Raw genomic sequence first — 19959 nt, forward strand, 5'->3', positions numbered from 1 at the left:
CCCAGGCGTGTGGGATTTTTTTTTTTTGTTTGATTTTGGGAGGGTTAAGTGGGGGGCTGGAAGGATGGGTTGGTAGGTGTTTGGTAGACTCAGCAAGCAGACAAAAACCCACAGAAATGTGTAAAGAGAAACTCTGATTGTATTGCTTTGGTTTTGTGTGACCCTACTAACTACGAGGGTTTAATGTGTTTAATTTGTTCATAACTTTTCATGCCAAATCTTAAAAAAAACCCCTATGATTCCTTTTGATGTGATCTCACACCTCAAAAGGGAAACTGTGTTTGCTGGGCAACAGAAAATGCAACCCCAACTTTATCACTATCTACTGATGAAGTAAGAGAGTAAGATAAATGATACTACACTAATGAAAAAAAACATGTAGATGAGGCCAGCTGGCAAAAAACAAGAACCTAACCTTCCAATGAATGGGGAAGGATAGCTGCATACATATTATGGACTATGGTTTCTGTCATGATCTATGAGAATTTTTCAAGTTTGAAATCAGCTTCCCACACTGCATCCAAGCTGTAACAAGTAAGACCCAGCAGGCAGGAGTAGCTGTCAGAAAAAGTGTAGTAGCTACAAAATGTTAATTTCTCAGATACAAAAATACAATTTATTCTGCCATTATTAAGATATCACTTGGCCATTTTTTCTTCTCCCACCATAAGGCAGCGTTTAATCAAAGTCTAGCACTCCAATAGGCATAGATACGAACACAAAATAACCTGTCAGAAAAAAAAATACATAATAATACATTAAAAAATGCACTCCTGGGGAGGTTTCCCTCATGCCAGCCCTTGAGCCTTACCCTCAGCCACACCTGTCCTACCCATCACAGCCTGGCCACATGTAAGCCTCACAGGGAGAGTGCTGTCATCACCTTATCAATGGGATTTTGGAACAGTTTCTTTCATAAGGTAAGCGTTGGGAAACAGGTCTAACCCTGCAGCTTTTATAGGCTTTTCATTTCCACCTGCAGCAGCTAGAGTTAGGAGCCCTCCACAAGAAGCACAGTCTGGGCGAGGGGGAAAGGCTCAACTTGCTATTGCTGCAACAAGCAATCGCTGTAAGCAAAATATCTCAAGACTGGTGGGCTCTGCCTCCTGGCTTTGCTGTTTAATAAACAGCTGTGGCTCTGTCTCCGCGTCTCTCCACTCTGACAGCTGAGGGAGCGCAGGACCCGGCATGCGGGGCCTGATCGGTGAAGCCACGGTGGGGCCTCAGCCCAACTCCAGTCAGGCCCCCGAGGCGGGGCTTGGGGATGCCGGAGCGGCCTGGGACAACGCTACTGGCCACAACGACCTCCGGGGCCTGACACCGCGTAACACCGTGGGGTGGGCTGGGCTGGGCTGGGCTGGGCTGGGCTGGGCTGGGCTGGGCTGGGCTGCCGTGCGGAAGCGGAAGGCAAAACCTCCGGTTCCACTCCAAGGATGGGGCCAGGCGCGAAAATGTGACGCGCCAAGCCCGCCTGGCCAATCGGAGGGCGCGGCGGCGGATTTTGAACGTTGGGCAGCGCGTACGGTTTGCCCAGTGGCGCGGGGACGTTCTGCTGCTTCCCGAGGCCGAGCGCGCCCGTAGCGGTTGGTGCCGGGACGAGCTGGGGCTCCGTGAGGGTCGCCAGCCGGAGCCGCCTGCTGCTGCTGAGGGGTGACGGTGGCTGGGGCGTGGGGACGGCATCGCCGGCATCGCTGGGGCTCTGGTCAGCCGCGGCCGCGCGTGGGAGGCGCCCGGTGGCGCATACGCCGCTCTGAGGAGGTACGGCTGGGCGGTGGGGGGTGTGGGCGTGTGTCATGAGGGCCTGCCGTCAGCGTTAGAGGAGCCGGGGGACATCACCCCTCCCGTCACCGTCGCGTCACCCCCAACGCGGACAAGAGGGAACGGGTTCAAATCGTGCCAGGGGAAGTTCAGACTGGCCGTTGGGAGAAACTCCTTCGCCGAAAGAGCGGCGAAGCACTGGGACGGGGGCCGCCCAGGGAGGCGGTGGAGTCGCCGGCCCTGGAGCCGCTCAAAGAACGGGTTAGAAGTGGCGCTCCACGAGGTGCTTTAGAGGTTACGGGACGTGGGGCTGGCGGCTGGGCTTTCCCAACCTCGGTTCTGTGGTTGTTTGCTGAGGCCTCTGCCTGAGCTTTGCCTGGGTGGGCGCCGTGCGAGCCATCAGCAGTGGTGACGGCGGCCAGGTTGGAAAAAACTGTTTGGAAAACCACCACAGGTGCGTGTTTCTCTGTGTTTGTGGGTCTCTCGCACGTCCAGCTTAAAAATACCTTAAGCTTTACTTTTGCTTTTTCCGTCCCTTTTCTGTTGGCCTTGAGGAGCGCTGTGCAGCACCAGCTTCATGGCTTCTTCACCCTTTATGTTTCTAAAGGTAGAAGATGGCTAAATATTTGAAAAAGCCCTTCAAAGACAGCCTGGATGATATAAAGGAACGAATGAAAGAGAAAAGAAGTCAGAAATGGATGAGGCTGGGTAAAATTAGCCAGATCTCCACTGTGAAGTGCAAAATAGCAAGTAAGGTGTTTAAATATCTTAAATACTTTTTATCTATTTATTTTTTTAAGCCAAGTTGAAATACTCACTGTTTTGTTGTAGCTAACAGCTCCATGCAAATGAAGAGCATCCAAGCAAACAACAAATCTCTAGCTCAGGCTTTGCAAGAGGAAAAGCTCAAACTGAGGGATGCCCAGGCTACCATTCTTCTTTTAAAGCAAGAATACCAAGATCTGAAGTTTCAGATGTTCGATTTGCAAAGAAATCTTGGGTTCAAGCGAGCACATGGGCTTGTTGAGGTATTATTAAAAATAACTCTGTGGCTTAGTGAAGCTGAACATCATAATCTGTACCAATCATTTGATAACTTTATGATCTTAAATGTTTGATTAGAAACATAATTTATAAAATAACTCTTTTCATATTTTCACTTAATCTGATCATTGACTACTTTTTTTTGTGTGGTTACTCTTTCTTCTTTAATTAAAATCTGTCTTCTCTTATGTTTATAACAGTTGAAGATATCTGACACAGGTATCTTCAAGTTTTACTCATCTCATAATGCTAGTAAGAAGTTACTACATAGGTAGTTGATACTGGGGTATGACAGTAATAGTGTTATTCTCCTTCCTTTGTCCATTAGAATCAACTGTCAGCCTTGAGTGAGATTATTTCAAAGGTTTCTCAGAATTTACTGGACTCGATTGATCTCCTTGGCCCAGCAAAGAATTTGTGTTCCATACGCACAGTAAGTACCTTTTCCTCTGGAGGGGCAGGATTTCTGCAATTCCCCCCCATTACTCCCTCTAGAATAGATGTACATAACTTTTTAGATTTGAGCCTTAGTTTGGAGGCACAACTAGTCCCCACAGTTCCCAATATGACATGAGGTCCCACTGTGGGGGTGCCTGGAAGGCTGTTAGTGGGACTGAAGCTCTGCTATGAGGTGGTAGGAGCTACCGCGATGCCCCATGGTTTTTGTCTTGTTCCCTGTACCATCCTCACTGTTTCTTCCCCCATCTGCTATCTGTATGATTGGGCTGGTGATGAATGTGCTTACTTGTGGGAGCTAACTGTGTGAGATGCCACAGCAGTTTGTGTTAGCCAGTTAGAAAGAGTCAGAGGCCTCTTTGGCCCTTCTGTGGGTAATTTGGCTTTTGTGGAAAACTTGCATATCGTGCAAGCTTGTTTTGGCTATTTATTCACAGTAAGGTTTGTTTTGTTGACAGAATCAGAGTGTGCTTTCTTCAGTTCCTGAAAATAGTTCCAGTGTCATAGGGCAAGTAAGTCCATTGTAAGTATCTCTTAATAATACTTATCTATAGCTGAAAATTCTGTTACAGCAAGCTTAATTTTCTGATTGGGAAATGGGGAGAAGTCCAATGTAATGAAGTAATACGTTGCCATAAAATACTTTGCTGTTGAGTAAACCCTACCTTTGGTATTTTCTCTAGAGGACCTCTAGAGTCTGCTGATGGATGTCATCAAGCGTTTCCAAGCGGGATGGAGGCTGATAGTGACAGAAATGAGCTGGCTCATCCTGTGCCAGAGATCTCCAAGGAATCGGAAAATGCCATTTCCTTAATTAAAATATCTTCAGATGAAGGTAATGTCCTGGTTTCAGCTAGGATAGAGTTAATTTCTTTCTAGCAGTGGACGGAATGCCATGTTTGGGAGTTCGGATGAGAACAGTGCTGATAACACACTCATGTTTCCAGTTATTGCTAAGCAATCAAGGACTTTTCAGTTGTTCGTATTTCCCAGCTAACAAGAAGCGAGGGGATAGAGCCAGGACATGTGACTCGAACTGGCCAGAGGGGTACTCCATGCCAATTATGTCATGCTCAGCATAAAAGGGGGGCTGGTGGGGGGAGGAGGCAGGCCAGCTCCGGGACGTGCGGTTTTGGGGACAGTCCAGTTTTGGGATGGCTCAGAGATGTTCCGTGAGACACTGAATTGTGTATTGCCAGTTTCACATATTTTGCTGTGAAGTCCTGTTATATCTATCTTTCTACTATCTCATTAAACTATCCTTATCCCAACCCACAAGGTTTTGGTATCTGGGGTTGTCTTCTCCCTCTCTTTGCCTCTCCCTCAATCCTCATATCCCCACAAAGAACAAGTGGCTGCGTGGTGCCAAGCTCTCAGCTGGGGCAAAACCACAGCAGGTAGCTAAATCTAAGTATCAGATAGTGCTCTGGTCTGAATTGGGGGCGGGGGGAATGTGACTATAAGTTCAAAATGTAATTGCTGCTTTTGAAATAACTGTCAAGTAACTTTCCTTTTCTTAAAGTTAGATATTCGTGTTGGCAACTGGTAAACTTTTTGAAGAAATGCAGAACTGTTTTGTCTCCTGCGTACAAGCAATCTAGTTTCATTACCTACTAAACAGTTCAACAGAGTAAATTCATCTTTAGTCATGTGTTTTCATTTATGAAATCAACAACTGTTAACAAAGCAAAATGCTCAGAAAAATAAATGACCTGTAGGTAATCTTTCCAAAGAGAGCAGTTCAGAGGAACTTCCTAATGCGGTATACTCAGCCGCTTGCTTTCTGGAAGCTGTATGAAACAAAGCTTATCTTGATTGCCGTATACTGGTTTATACAAATGTGTGCAGAAAGTTCTAACCTGTCTTAATTTTTGTCAGGCTTGTAATTTGCAAAACAACCTTTTCAGCTTGTTGCTATTTAGCTTTAATAAGACTGTTCTTCTTCAATTACAAGGGCGAACATCTGATTCTCACCTGGACAACATCGGGTCGGAGCTAGAAAATGTGTTTTTAAGCAGAGAGGATGGATTTGGTAATGCATTGCCAAAAAGTGTGTCCACCAGGCGTCGATATTCAAAGCTGAGAACCAGCAGTGAACTTTGCACTGGTGTTTTGGAGTACTTGGAAGCACCTGATTCAACAAGAGAACATTCTAAACTGGATGAGATTAGTCTTGAGGAAAGTCTAGAGAAGTGTACAGTAGAAAACATAAATTCAGATATTTCTCAGCTGAATGAAAACAAGGCAGGTTCAGAGCTGGTGTTAAAGCAGATGGATTCTGAAAGTACATGTTTCTACTTGGACAATAATTCTGTTCTTAAACAACAAGCGTGTAAAACCAGAGATGGCTCTCAAGTAAGGAAAGAGAAGCATCAGAAGGGAAAACAGAAACAACGGAAAAATGCTTCCAGACAAAGACCAAAAAAAGGACAGGGTAAAGAGACATCCTCAGAAAAGCTGGATTCCTTGGGTGGATCTAGTGATGCTTATGACTTTCATTTTGAAGAGAGTGTCCATGTTACACCTTTTCGACAAAAAAAGGCGAACAAGGCAGATACTGGGGTGGATGACGAAGATGGCTGCTCCGGAACGAGCACTGAGTCAAGCGATACTGACAACGAGTCGGAAGACAGCCTGTATGAACCTTACAAGAGCAAGCGCAAAAAGAGGAAAAGCTCAGAGGACAACCCAGATACACCACCAGCCCATGTCAGGCGAAGGTCTAAAAGATGTTTGGCACTGCGTGAGCAGAAGGTCCAGGATGAAAAAGAGAGTGAAAGGAATAAATCAAGTGATGAGCCTATTGGTAAGTGCAGAAAATGTTCTATAATTGGTTTTGCTTTACTGAGGGAGAACACTGATAAGGGGTTTAGGATTTTTGGTTTGGTTTTTCTAATAAATGCAAAGAGAATGATGTTATAAAAATGTCATTCTCTTGTCCACCTTTTTTTTTTTTTTCCTCAGCAGAAATTGGAATTAAAGATATGTTTTCTTCAAGGAATTGGTCAACAAGGAATTAATACATCATTAAACATGTCTAAAAATACAGTATTAAAGCTGAGGGGGGAAAAAAAGGAGAACAAGAGTATAAAGTGAGGGAGAAGTGGAGTAACAAATGGCATTGTGCCTAGTGCTGCTTTGTGTTAATTTATTTCCCCAGATTGAAATCCTGACTGTGGTGATCCTCTGATGTACTTTTACTTAAGTGGAAAGGCGAAGACAATAATTATAGCTGAGAGTTACTTCATATTAGTACATTGACTGATGTTCTGTTTTAAGCTAGCTTGCCTGAATTGTTTTAAACATGCCGTTTTTTTTTTTCCCCAGGGAACCCTGCTGAGCCATCTCGTCCTCTTTGTGATGTTACCAATACAGTTTCATCGCTCCCCAACACTGGGAATGTGCCTCTGGTCCCAGAAGATGAAAGACCAAGATCTCCAAAACGCAAAAGAAGCTGTAGTTCTGCTGTAAACTATAAAGAACCAAGTATTGCAGGGTAGGTGTCTGTCTTCCCAGTTCTATACAAAGTATGTGATATTCCATCAGGTGGAGGATTTCAGGGGATCATTTTAAATATTGGAAAAAAGTTCTTAACAAAGCATTCAAAGAGAGGTTTGGCATTGGTAATACAAAATAGTGAATGTGAAATTGACCTTAATAGCTGAAAGCTAAGGTTTTAAGTGAGGTGGGCAGCAAAAGTTAATTTTGTCTTTGTTTCTTGGTGTTTTTTTACAGGAAACTCAGGAGAGGTGATCCATTTACAGATACAAAGTTTCTACGTTCTCCAATTTTCAAGCAGACGAAACACACTAAAAGCCTTTCTCAGAAAAAAACATCTGTGTTAAAATACAATGAGAAGTTTGTTGGTTGTCGTTGAGATTTCCAGTCATGCTGGCAAAACATGCTCACTCTGAAGAAAGAAAATCTTTTGTCTGTGAAACTGTTGTTGGACAGTATCTTACACAAATAGGCCATTATTTCTAGGTGTCTGATATTAAGGGGGGTTTTAATGATATAGAAGGCACAAGACTACTTGTATATAACTAAGGGTAATTTCATTCAAACTCTTGAGAGGGGGCATCCCTAACCATGGATCTGTGAGTACATCCAGTGACTGATGGAAATGATGCTGAATGTAACTGTATGACTTAGACCCTGCTTGATCTCAAAATGCTCAGCAAAGGTGGACTTTCAGGTACCTGAATGGTTTTGTGGGGTGGCTTGTACAGACCTTGTTTATGTAATGGCTATAGTTTTATACTGATGCTTATAATAAACATCTTAGTTTTTAGAAACAGCTCAGTGGGGGTTGGCGCTCTTGTGTGGTTTCTGTTGCTGCTCTTGCCCACAGCTGACAGAGTTGCTTCATGTTCCTTCCCCCATTTTTATGCAGCATAAGTGGTATTTGGAGCAAGGTTGTCAGCTGTAATTTGATTCTGTAGCTGGAGCCCTCAGACATTACAACTAGGGTGGGTTGGTACTGCTGTGAGTGTGAGTTAAAATTAGCCTGGGAGTAATAAAGCAAATTTTAAACAGTTTGAATGTCACAGATAATTAAATAATGGGAAAGTAAAAAACTTACAGGTTGTTTGTTCCTCTTCAATAGGTATAAGACCTCTCCCTTTCTGTAATAAATGTGTAGCATTAATTACTCTTGTACTGATCCCTCCTTACACAACCCTTGCACCAGTAATAATAAAAGCTGTGGCTGTTTGAGTTATGTACAAATCTTTTCAAGCAGAGTCTTTGGGTGTTGGAATTGAAACTTAACATTCTGTTGGGGCCCTAATACTTGAGCTCTAGCCCTTACCCTCTTCATTCCGAAATTCTTCAATGCCATAGGAACTGATTTAACTTCAGCTGCTCTTATCCTTCAGCAACCCAACCTCTAACAGCTACTGGGGTAGCACAGCAGCCCAAGGCTCATGGCTGGTGGCTTTTTGGATGAGTAAGTTGCATCACAGACTTCTTCCTGCAGTTGAGTCTAGTGCTATTCCTGCAAGTGTCCAAAGAAAGGGCTTAAGCCTCTTTTGACTGCTCTTTGGTACTACACTTTCACACAGTAGGGCACAGGACTATATCTTTGTGGATAGGGAAAAAGCACCCCCAATTTTCACAGCCTGTAATTGCCCTGTCCAGCTTTGTTCAGGGCATGTGAAGTAAGCATACCCTCTGACTTGACTTAACACTAACATCAGGGTGATAGTAGGTAACCACAAGCTCAAACTGGAGGGTAGTTTGCTACTATGTACAACTGTCTTGTAAATAAAAGCATACTTTGAGGTTAATCAACGTTTTTTAACAGTTAAAGTTTTTTGAGATGTAGAGAGAGCGGTGTAACAGCCCTGGCTCTAGCATTCCCAGCTCTGTACTCACTGAGTTTCCCACTGAAAGCTCAGCTCAGGAGTCCCTCCTCCCAGTGAACATGGAGGCTTTTTTGTACACACTCTCACACAGATGGAAGATGCACTAATTACACTGTTGTAGCTCCACTGGGCTCAGCTGTGATGTCACTTCAGTGTTTATAGTTTTAGTGCAAGGACTATTCAATGAAAAAAAGAGACCAGAAGAAGAAGAGTTTTATACATATATAATTTAAAACTATTCTGTACCAGTACAATATATTAATTTTACAAATGTAAAGTTCATCAGCTGTTAAAGCATTTGCAAAACCACATATCCTACCGTAACTTTATTGCACAGTATCTATGAAAATATTAATTCTTAAATTAGAAAACAAATGTTTCAATATAGAAGAGACAATCTGATTGAAAGACGATAAGAAAATCTACTCTGAAAATAACAAAATTTCACAGGATACCAAGCTTAACAGGTGCATCTGTAGGCCCAATCTACAAAAACAGGATTACAGCATCCAGTATTGGCTATTTAAAAAGAAAAAAAATACTCACTGTACCTTTGTTATAGATCCAAATGTAAGTCAGACTAATCTTATACAAAATACTATGGCAAGTCTAGTGTTAACATTTTGAACACCTTGTGTACCACATTTACTACTTCCAGGCAGTTCCTGACATCTACTTGCTGAATCGACTGGTGATTTAACATTGCACAGGGATTTTTGCAGGAATTCTAGTCTTTGACACAGCACAGGATTGGGATTTTTTTTTCAGTCTTATAGCTACTGAGTTTTACCAGTGTAACATCTGTAAATATAAAACACCAAGAATGAAAGTTAAATCTGTTTTTTCACAAAAGCAATTATAATTTACACTTCTAAATGCCAATTAGAAAGTATCAAGTGACAGCTTTTTGGCCTGTACTGATCTCCATTAGAAAAGTTAGGTGTACCTCTTAAATGTAGTGTAAGCAGCAAAATATATATATATAATATATATATGTGCTCAATTTGAAAATACACGAACATGAGTTGTAAAGTGTTAGTATGTTCCTGGGTCTAAATAATCACAGTTAATTAGCGTTTACAATAAAGCTTGGTAGAAAATCCAGTTTACCACAGAGCCAAGTCTATAAGCTAGAATCTGTCACATGCTGACCTCCTTTGTGAGGAACAGTCTTCTCTCTGCTGAATAACCTAAAGAATTTATCAGTGAAGAGTAGTAAAGAGGGTAGATGATCAAGTGCATCGAAAACCTTTACTCAACCCATTAAAATTGTCTGGTATATGCGAATCAGGTTCTCTGAAGTTATTTTGGGTACTTATGTCCTGCATAAGCCAAGTCACTATGACATTACACATCTAGCCAGGTATCTTTGTTTTTCCTTTTTTTTTTTTAAATAGTGGTTATGAGATTACAATTTGCAAGTAAAATATTTATCAAAACCCAAAACGAATAGAAAAACTTGCATCTATCAAAGATTGCAGGCAGTCCTTTTTCAGAACTGGATGCTCTTCTCTCACAGCTTTTCAACCAGCTGAGTGTTTCTTTTAAAAAATAATATCTTATAAAAAGACTCTACAAAGAAACAAGTGTTTCAGAACCCCCCCAACTGTTGTTTTCCCTTACTGTTTTCTTTTTTTTTTTATTTTTACTGGAAAAAAATACTAAAACTTTATCAAATAGGTACTGCATTAGGTAAGCTATAACATCTGTTGTCTGGGAATTTTCTTCATATTCCCAAACATGTGCAATTTCCCACATGTTTCGTGGGGTTTCTGAGGCTGTAGCTGATAAACTTACTATGAACATACTGTAATGGGCACACAAAAGAAATTTTCCATAATTAAATACATTATAAAGCATTTTAATAAAATAATTTTTGTAAGTTCAGTATAATACATGTTTTGCAAAACTAAAAGGGTTTTTAAAAGTGCTAAGTATTAAACAGAAGTTTCTTGAAAACGTTAAAGTCCCACAACTCAGATATATAACGGCTTCCCCTGCCCATAAAGTAGGCACACTGATTGGTTGTAAAAGAGACAGTGTCACTTGTCAATTAATCCAGCTTCTTTAATTTTTGTGTAGAAGAATTTCTCCAGTATATTGGCACATTTGTAGTATTCGCTCTCGGGGGGGTTGTACTCTCTGCAATTTGTAAAGACTCGCTGCAAGTCTGCCATGAACAATTTCTTAGACACGTAGTACCTATTCTTGAGTCGCTCACTCATTGTTTTGAGATCTGTACAGAAGAAAAATAGAGTAACAGCGTTTGATTCAAACAATTCTTGTATGCAATATCCCTTCAGACCCATTTGCTATTTACCATGAACTGACCAAGCTAGGATTTGGAATCCCAAATTGCCTACATCTAAGGTAAAGGTGCAGCCCCTTCTTTAGCTTCAACAGCAACTGAACCCTGGAACTAAACTATTTCACTGGAAGAATGACTTGGTCTACAGTTTATTTTTTGTTCTTCAAAAGATTAAAGCATGATTGTTTTGTGCTCTCTGATACTTTCAGTTTTCAGTGGATGAGGTGGCCCTGACTCTCCTCTAACTGCTCTCCTGGAGGAGGCCTTAGGCCTGAATAATTTGTGAAATCAAGCCACAAAACATGTATGTTAACCTAAAATCCTCACTTCTGTGAGAACATGGAGACGAAACACCTATCTGTAAGCAGTACTTGCAGCTTTGAAAAACTAAGTTTTTTCCATCCTCCATGTATATTTTAGTTTAATCTTGAAAATGTAGTTATGTATCTCCAGAGTTACGTGAGAACAGATCTCTCCTGCTTTCACCACATCACACAAAATCTTCACTTACTTCATTCTTTAAGAAATACATTCCTTTCTGCTAAAATCAGTCATCCATAAAACACAGAAACCTCCCCAGTGTAATCCACAATGTCGCTTTCCCAGTGATTCTTTTCAGGCATTTAAAAGTTTTGCCTACATTACAAGTGTTCTAGGAGCCAGCACAGGAATAGAAGTAGTGGGAGGTGTGCTGGATGCCTTGGCTCTTCTCACCTCGGATGCTCTAACAACTGGGGGGTTTTTTAGCAATGCCTGAGCCAGGCTTCCACAGCACCTTTGTGAAACTGTAACACAAACAGCTGAAATGAAGATGACTTACTGCCAAAACTATTACAAGGAAAGGAGAGACAAGAGACCTCCAGTGCAAAGGAATTTATACTTAAGATTTAATAATAGAGTTGAGGGCATTTTTAGTTTGTTATTTTTTGGTTTCTTTTTTCAGGAGAGATTTGACTAGTAAAATAGATAAATAAATCTCAATAAAATGAGATTATTTAAGAGAGGTTTGATGGATGCTCTCAAATACCTCTTCCAACGATATAAAACTTGCCATTCACTCACGTTACACAGTATTTTGCAGAAGCAAAGGCTCATCCAGCTCCTACGAAGCCTGAAATGTAGGTGCCTACATCTAAACTAGATATCCATAGTCATCTTAGAGCATCCAACTGAGAAGGCTGCTCAGCTCACCCTAAAGCAAACTGTTGTCTGGCTGGTCAGTTAAACTGTTCTCTTCTAACTACAGTGACAGTTTGGCTCTATCTGTCACTCAGGGATACAGCTTTTGAATTGCAGATGAAAAGGAAACAGTTTGAGAAGGTAGTCAGAAAAGACTACAGCCATACCTCTCAAATACTGTACAGTTCATTCTGCATGCAAATGTAAAGACAAATGCTGTAACTTATGATAGCATAAGAAAAGACAATGTTGTTTCTTTTTAATTGGAATTATGTCTGAGCAATTTTTTTGTACAGTATCAGCATGCTGGCAGTGAGAGCAGAAAGCAAGCAGAAGCTGATGAATCCAAACGGGGTTTGGTTGTGCTGGGCTCCTTAGCTGAAAAAAACCCGAAGCAAAAACCAAACCAAACCAAACCTCAGCTTAATCCTAAAATGAGAGCCACTGCCTCAGTTCCAGCGTAATACAACTGAACAAGGAAAGGACAGACCACGCTGCTATCTCGAGTTTGCAAAACCCAGGCAGTAAATTCTTTGTAACCACTGTTCACATTAAAGAGCCAGCAAGACCCAACCCCTGCTCAGAAAAGCAAAGAGAGAAAACACTGCCACTGGAAGGTGTCAACATTGTTTTTCTTCATTGCTAGAAAATACATTCCTGTCAGGGATACAGGAAGCCGTATGCTGGTTTATGAAGTTCTATTTGGAAATTATAATTTGAATATAAAAAAATCATTAAGCCAAACTGTTACACACAGGCTAGGAGCCTGCAACATGAACAAACACTTTAATTCCCTGAGAAACTGATAGATAGCAGCCTGCAACTAACTTGTATTTCATTCTCTAATAACATTAAAAGGCACAGAAACCATAATCAGGAAGATGGAGGTGAGTATTGGATAAACAATGAAGGAGCAGCAGGATTCGGTTTTACATCTGCTGCATTACAAATCAAACCAAGCATCTATTTAAACAGCACTGCATCATCATTGAAATTATATGACCCAGAAGTCGAAAGCAAAGAAAGTATTACTAGCAATTGTGTACTTCCCTTTGCAAGTAATCCTGCATAAACCAGAGCTGCATCATTTAAATAAGCAAATAAACTACCTTGGACAATTTTGGTAGATCTAAAATGCACAGATAAAAGTTATCTTACAATCAGTTGCATGAAGCATTTTCCTAAGCTTGAACTGGAGCAAACTGTTAGGATGTAATTAGAAAACCCTGGTATTTTTGAAATTCATGCAATTTAGAAAGTTTAAATGTGTTTTTCAAACCAATTCCAAAGCTTAGGTGTTCCTGAAACTTTGCTTTGAGATTTTTTTAACGTACCAGTAGGATCTGCAATGACCAATTACCACACACGAGAACATATTCATACAGCTCACATAAACCAACTCAGTCCCGAACGCTCCTAGCTGACTGCATCGTTTAAGAGCTTGCTAGGGCTCCCTAGGGTGCACTAAGATTTCACATGTCTACACTGCAGATGCTTCACAGAGGTCACAAAGCAGTCATAAATTTCAAATGACAGCATCGTACTCTTGGCACTTCAGAGCTGCAAGCGATTCGGCCACAAGTAAAAGCACATCTTTTGACATAAACCAATCCAATTACAATTTATCTGCTATGTCCCCAGCTATAAAGATTTTTAAACTCTATACTTAAAAAATGTTAATGGCATTACCCATGGGAAACCTTATAACTTCATAATATCCAGGAGCTTCTGTTCTCTTCACAGGTTCCATGAAGGGCCAAGCGCTTTGATGGCTCTTTGGTAAAAAAAAAAGTAAGGTATCTAATATGGAAACTCTATATTGGAAATCATTTAAAAATATTTACAAAGGGTAAACTAGAACTAGCACTCACCTTCACCTGCTGCAGGATGGTTTTTAATGTGCTGTAAAGTTGATCTGGATCCTTGGGCTCCTTACTTGAAAGAAAACATGAATACAGAAAGATTAGCTTGAATCACTTAGCTTCATCCCTACGATGTATATCTTACCTAAAACCAACTCCAAAGTTTCAAGCATTTTATGGAAGAAGTAAAAATCTAAAAAACAAAACAAACCCCTACATCACCCCAAACACCCTCAAAAAACCCCCTGCACTTATGTCGCCCCTTGCAGATGTTTTATCTATTTTCCAATGTGTGGAAGGAAATATCAAATGACATCACTGTTTAAAAGACTTTTCACAAAGGTACCTCCAAACTGCTTCATCATTTTACTTTGTGCAGCACTTACCCTCTTTCTTTTCCACTTGGTTTCCAGCCAGTCTCTCCTGTACACCAACAACATGAGAGATTACATGGGAACTACAGTAGGTCAAAATGTTAACTGAGTTATTGCAACTCTAAAAAGATAAGCCATTTCAGCACTGCTGCAGTAAAATGGGTTTGTTTTAATAAAAGCTATGCCTAATAAAAAACACAACCCTCTAGCCTACAGCCCCATTCAATTTCCTACGTGATTCTTCCTCCAAACTGATGAAAAAAATTCTAAAAATCTTCCTACATGAAACACTTTTTTTTTTCCCCCACCAATAATTCAATACATATTTTACCACAACCTCTGTAAAGGATAATGATGTCAAAGTTATCCAATTTGATTCCCTAGGGACAGAGAATAAATTACAGAAAAGCATGGTTGAAAAAATCCCTCAGAATATGATAATTAAACGTTCTGATTCTGTTTTGTCCTGTAAGTCCATGTTTAGCACAGAACTCATCCTTGTACAGGAGCTCAGTACACAACAGTGGTGCCAGAGGGAAACTGCTGACTACACTGCAATGCAAATCAAAGAGGCATCACATACAAATAAAATTACATGTACATAAAAGAGGATTAGCCTGGGATGCCTTGGGGAAGCCTCAGACAGCAGTTGTAATGGAAACAATAACATCTTCAAAGAAATCAAATCAGCAGACCAAAACAACTACATTTTAATCAAAAAGAAACATGTGGCTACATTAGCATTTCTAGTCCTGGACCTTTCTTGGGCCATTCTACATTAAAAGAGATTGATACATACTAATTCCAGGAATGCTTTCTATAGGAATCTGCCGTACTCCATCTTTGAAGCAAGAAAGGCCAGGATACACTTTCCGTATCTGAGCTTGTTTCCTTTCTATGAGCTTCTTAATGATCTGTAATAAAGCATCAGAGAAAACAAATGAACAAACAAACAAAGATCAATTTGATCAAAAGTAACCCAGAGGATTAATGCAAAACTGCTATGGACAGAAGTGCTCTTGCTTCCTAATCTTATGGCTCTTTCAGACACGCTGAAGCTGGTAACAGGGGTGAGCAACCTCGGCAAACACTGGTTCTGCAGATGAGCCTACCAAGCCTCTCAGCTGCCTTTTTAGGCACAAATCTGGAAGAGGAGGAGTCATTGCTTGCTGAATCCATTGCAAGCTGCAGAGGTCCTGAGAAGGAGGCAGCAGAGGTAGGGAATGAAAATACCTGGAAGCAGGTTTGGGAACTGGCTCTAAGTCTAACAGCTGATGCTCCTGAACGCACACGTTTCAATACACAGGCATGTTCATGTTCCACAACTTCAGAAATACCTGTTCACTTCAAAGTTGCTTAGGTTTCAGTCAGAGATACTCTTAGCACAGATTTTTCTCTCCGTGAAGTCTGAATGATGCCACTCCTTGGAACCAAAATTCTATCTGCTTGCAAACGCCAGGAAAGACTTTTCCCTTTCTGGGGTATGCTCTGTTCTGCTTTGCATTCTCATTACCTGAATTCTAAGTAATTTGCTCTGGTGCTTTTGATACACACTTAGATGCTTACCTAAGCTTTGTGTGTCCTCAATGTGTCACTTTCAAAATGGCTTACTCCATAACTGTGAGTAAACAAATGCACAGCCACTCAGAATGCCACAGTTGGAGGAACCATTTTCTTTGGAACTAATAAAGATGGACATATTTCTATGTTTAAAGACCTTCACTCTCCCACACATAGGATTTTCTCTCAAAGAGGAAAGATAAAAAACAACAAACTGACTTCCAATACAAAAGTTAAGAGAAATACAGTACACAACAGCACCATGGCTAAATTCCATCGTCGTGTCAAAAATTACTTTCAAACAAATTGTTAATTCCACCTTAAACCCTTCTTATAACTTAGGAACTAGTGGCTCTTTGTGATTAAAACAAGATGTTCAATCAGTAACACTGATTGCCCACAAGTCAGCAGGTCACAAAACTCTGCATAAAGGTATTTTTCAGAATGCCTGTCAATGAGCTACCAATCATGCAGCGCCAACTCACAACTGGTGCTCTGTGACTGCTACCCAGTGTCAGGTGATGTGGTTTTAGCAGCCGTAAGTAAAAAGTTTAGATCCAGTGAAAAGCTTCAACTCTAAAAGGACAGGACTAGGGAAGTCTAATGTCCAGTGCCAACCAACGCCAGAAGCAAATCAAATGAGTTTGCAATCCATACTGTCAACAGTCAAAATTCTACTTATGTACAGGTACCATCGTCACTGCTTTTGATTTGAGCACACGAGGGAACATTCTTCACAAAGCTGCAGACTGAGAGGCCCATTTCTAAATTTCCTTGGAGTGGGGAAAAAAGCCTGATCCGTGTTTTGAGCGTCAAACAGGCGACGCCAATGCACTTCCAGAGGTGTACAGAGAAGATACAACAGCATAGATCAGTGTGTAATAGCAGCTTTCCTTCTAATAAAGGTAGACGTGAGATGTCTGGAGGACCAAGGCACTTGGAGACAAAGTGGAGTGCCTCCAAGTGCTTCAGAAAAATATGGACACCCCACAAAGTGGAAGAGTGAAGAATGCAAAATAATATATGCTAATAAAGCAGTCCCAGAGCCCAAAATCTCAAAAACTTAGGTTTTTGGAAGCACCATGTTGATGATTTGGGCAAAGAACTGTATCACTGCAGTTAAACATGGCTATGATGCCACAGGCTGTAAGAGACACATCAACTATCCACCCACCCTGACAACTTCCCATCCCTGAGGAGAAAGTGACATATGAAGCAATAGACTGGGATCTGAAGAGCAACCCAACCAAGAAATGAAACAGAAAAAATTATGATCTATATTGTATGGACATATGAAAACTTTCCCAATGCATGAAGTGAAAGGAATGTTGTAAGCTAAATGTACAGCAGTAGAAATAATCTGTTCAAAAGTCACTCTAATGAACACTACTGTCATAGGGGGTGGGGGGAGAAAAAAGTTGACAGAGCTGTAGAACACATTAATGTCACCATAGTTTTCTTCGTATCATCTATAATCAAATCTAGCCATGAAATGCTCCTCAAAATGTCAGCATTTTTCAACACATCTGCTACCATACAGTTAGTAAGATAGAATTTAATGCTTCAACTGCAGTTATGGCACTGGAACTTCAAGGAAAAAAATATTCTAACTAATAGAAATATACATTCCAATGTTTTAAGCACCAAAGCAGAGAAGAGAGCCAACCTGGCACTGAGTGAACTGTTATTAAACATCTGAATAGATTATAATGTACAGTGTTTCATTCCAGCCTTTACCTCTTTTTGCTTTTTGATGATGACAGAAAATTCCGTGTAGGGGATCCTTGGATTTAATTCACATCCCATTAATGTAGCTCCCTCATAATCCTTGATGTAGCCAACATACTTTGCTTTTGGTACTTTTATATCTTTGGAGAAACCCTGAAGAAGAAAATAAAATAAACAAAACCTCGATTTATCATGAGGCCATTTTCCTTTTACATTTAACTGAAATGCTATGATTACTTAGAACCAAATTCACCATAATGTTATAAAAGGGACAATACAATGGGAAGAGTTACAGACCACAGTTCATAGTGTTGCAAAACACCTTCTTGTGGGAATCACCCAATACAATAATAGATAATTGCTTATATGTATAGGAAAAGTGGGGAGATGGGGATGCATAGGGGAAAAGATTTTTACTGCTGATAGATTTTCTGGCTTTTTTTAAAAAGATTGCTATTTTAATATTGAAGGATACCAGCCCTGTAGTCAGTAGTCAAAGTTGCAGTTGAAGTCATGAGATGGCTGTATTTTATAGGCAGAAAAATACCATGGGTTTTTCTTTTTACTTTTGTATTTCAAGAGAAAAAATGATAACACATCCTATTAAAAGTTCAAAAGCTATACTACAGTCTTCATACTTAAGTTCAAATTTAATTGAAAAACAAAACCACAAAAGAATTAACCGAGATAAAACCAGTGTAGGACTCTTACTTTAGCTGCCTTTTATTCTTCAGTTACAGTGGAATCTATTGAAACCTCAGCAAAAATCAGGAACCCAACCAGCACTTCTGCCTCACAATTTATCATCAAAGGCTTTAGACTTCCATGGAGACTGAGCACTTGGGGAAGGGACATTTCACAGACATGAAAAGGGTCTGTGTCTGCACAGATCTGATAGCAGTATCACAAACCCAGCTTTTATTAATTTTGAATGGGTGAAATGCAAATTGTGTCAGTTTTATACACACAATCACAGAACAGCTGAGGTTGAAAGAGACTTGAGGAGGTCATCCAGCCCCATCCCTGCTCACAGCAGGTTGTCGTCAGATCTGGTTGCTCAAGACCATGCCCAGTCTTGAAGAGTGCCAAGGACAGAGGTTCCACAACCTCTCTGGGCAACACTTTCTGGTGGCACACTTCCACGTTTAGAATGGGAAGAAAAAAGAAATCCTTTATCTAGTTGCAATTTCCCATGATCCAACCTGTGTCTGTTGCCTCCATTTCTATTGCTGTACATCTCTCAGAATAGACTGACACCATCTTCACTCCATCACCTGACCAAACAGTTGACACCTGTTTAATCTATCAAATCTATTTGGCAGATAAGACATCACAGTCTTTCCTGAATATGAACCTCGTGCTCCAAACCAGGAGGAGCTGTGAGCACAAGTCAGGTAAGTTCTAGTCTGCCATAGGTAAGTTTGGTCTTTATTTAGATTTCTTATAGAACCAGTGAAGGAACTGAATGATTGAAGCTGTAGCCAAGCCCCATCTGACTGGTTTGTAGAGTCAAAAATTATAGAGCAGATCATACGGCTATTCAGATGATTCCATCACAGTAAAATGCATTATAAGCCAATTTCATTACACAAGAGGAGTGCAGCATATTTTATAGATAAAAACATGCACATAAAATTGCACTATGCATTTTATCCAACTAGTTTATCGTGTCTAGTGGTTTAGTTCAGCACTGCTAGATGTTAACTTCTCACACCAAGTAATTTCTTCCATTGACTTACTTGTTTTTTGAAGTAGCCAATAGCATATTCATCCGCGTATGTGAGGAAGTTGAGAATGTTGTGTTTGATGTGGTACTCCTTCAGATGGTTCATTAGGTGAGTCCCATAACCCTGTGTGAAACACAAAGGAAAAACCGTTAGTTACAAAGCCTCTGGGGGTTGGAGAAACTGTGGACTGACGGTTACTAGAGACTGTTTTTCAAAATGATGTCTTTCCTTTAGATCCTGCTTTAAAGATTTTCTCATAACTAACTTTGTGAGATGTACTCAAGAACAAAGTGCTTTCTGCCTTGTAAGGTTATCTTTGTGACCCACAGTATCACAGTTTCTAGCATGTGATTGATTCACTTTTAACCTCAAAGAGACCAAAGTCTCGGCTGTCTCTAGGGGTAAAGCATGGCTCTAAAGAGGTAATGTTGTGCTGAAAGTTGTAATTCAAGATGCATATCTGGTTTTTTCCTCTGAAGTTAGATATCAACTAATACATAGTTCACCAATAACTAAACTACACATATTGCAATCATAATTAGCCTTATCACCTAAAAATCGCAAAGCAATAGAAATGACAAAATTAATCCTTCTAGA

At 40.5% G+C, this 19959-nt stretch overlaps 2 protein-coding genes across 2 annotated transcripts in view; one reads left to right on the forward strand and one right to left on the reverse strand.

The window, feature by feature from the left end:
- Positions 1-2372: 2372 nt before the first annotated feature.
- Positions 2373-7135, forward strand: SGO1 (shugoshin 1; the record flags this gene model as incomplete). Its single annotated transcript, XM_084260744.1, has 8 exons — positions 2373-2508; positions 2590-2786; positions 3131-3235; positions 3717-3781; positions 3942-4093; positions 5213-6064; positions 6586-6754; positions 6994-7135. 8 exons carry the CDS (start codon positions 2373-2375, stop codon positions 7133-7135), a joined length of 1818 nt encoding a protein of 605 aa, XP_084116870.1.
- A 1695-nt stretch (positions 7136-8830) lies between these two features.
- The window catches only part of KAT2B (lysine acetyltransferase 2B), a gene marked incomplete at its 5' end in the record, with an annotated part of 44197 nt that continues 33068 nt past the window's right edge, over positions 8831-19959 (reverse strand). Inside the window, 7 exons of the mRNA XM_084279806.1 lie at positions 8831-10860; positions 13801-13885; positions 13983-14046; positions 14360-14396; positions 15147-15261; positions 17645-17788; positions 19375-19485. Coding sequence (XP_084135932.1) covers positions 10667-10860; positions 13801-13885; positions 13983-14046; positions 14360-14396; positions 15147-15261; positions 17645-17788; positions 19375-19485 — 750 coding nt within the window. The 3' untranslated portion in view covers positions 8831-10666. The remainder of the gene's footprint in view (positions 10861-13800; positions 13886-13982; positions 14047-14359; positions 14397-15146; positions 15262-17644; positions 17789-19374; positions 19486-19959) is intronic.

Source organism: Gallinula chloropus, assembly GCF_964237585.1.
Source record: "Gallinula chloropus genome assembly, chromosome: 2".
Taxonomy (NCBI): domain Eukaryota; kingdom Metazoa; phylum Chordata; class Aves; order Gruiformes; family Rallidae; genus Gallinula; species Gallinula chloropus.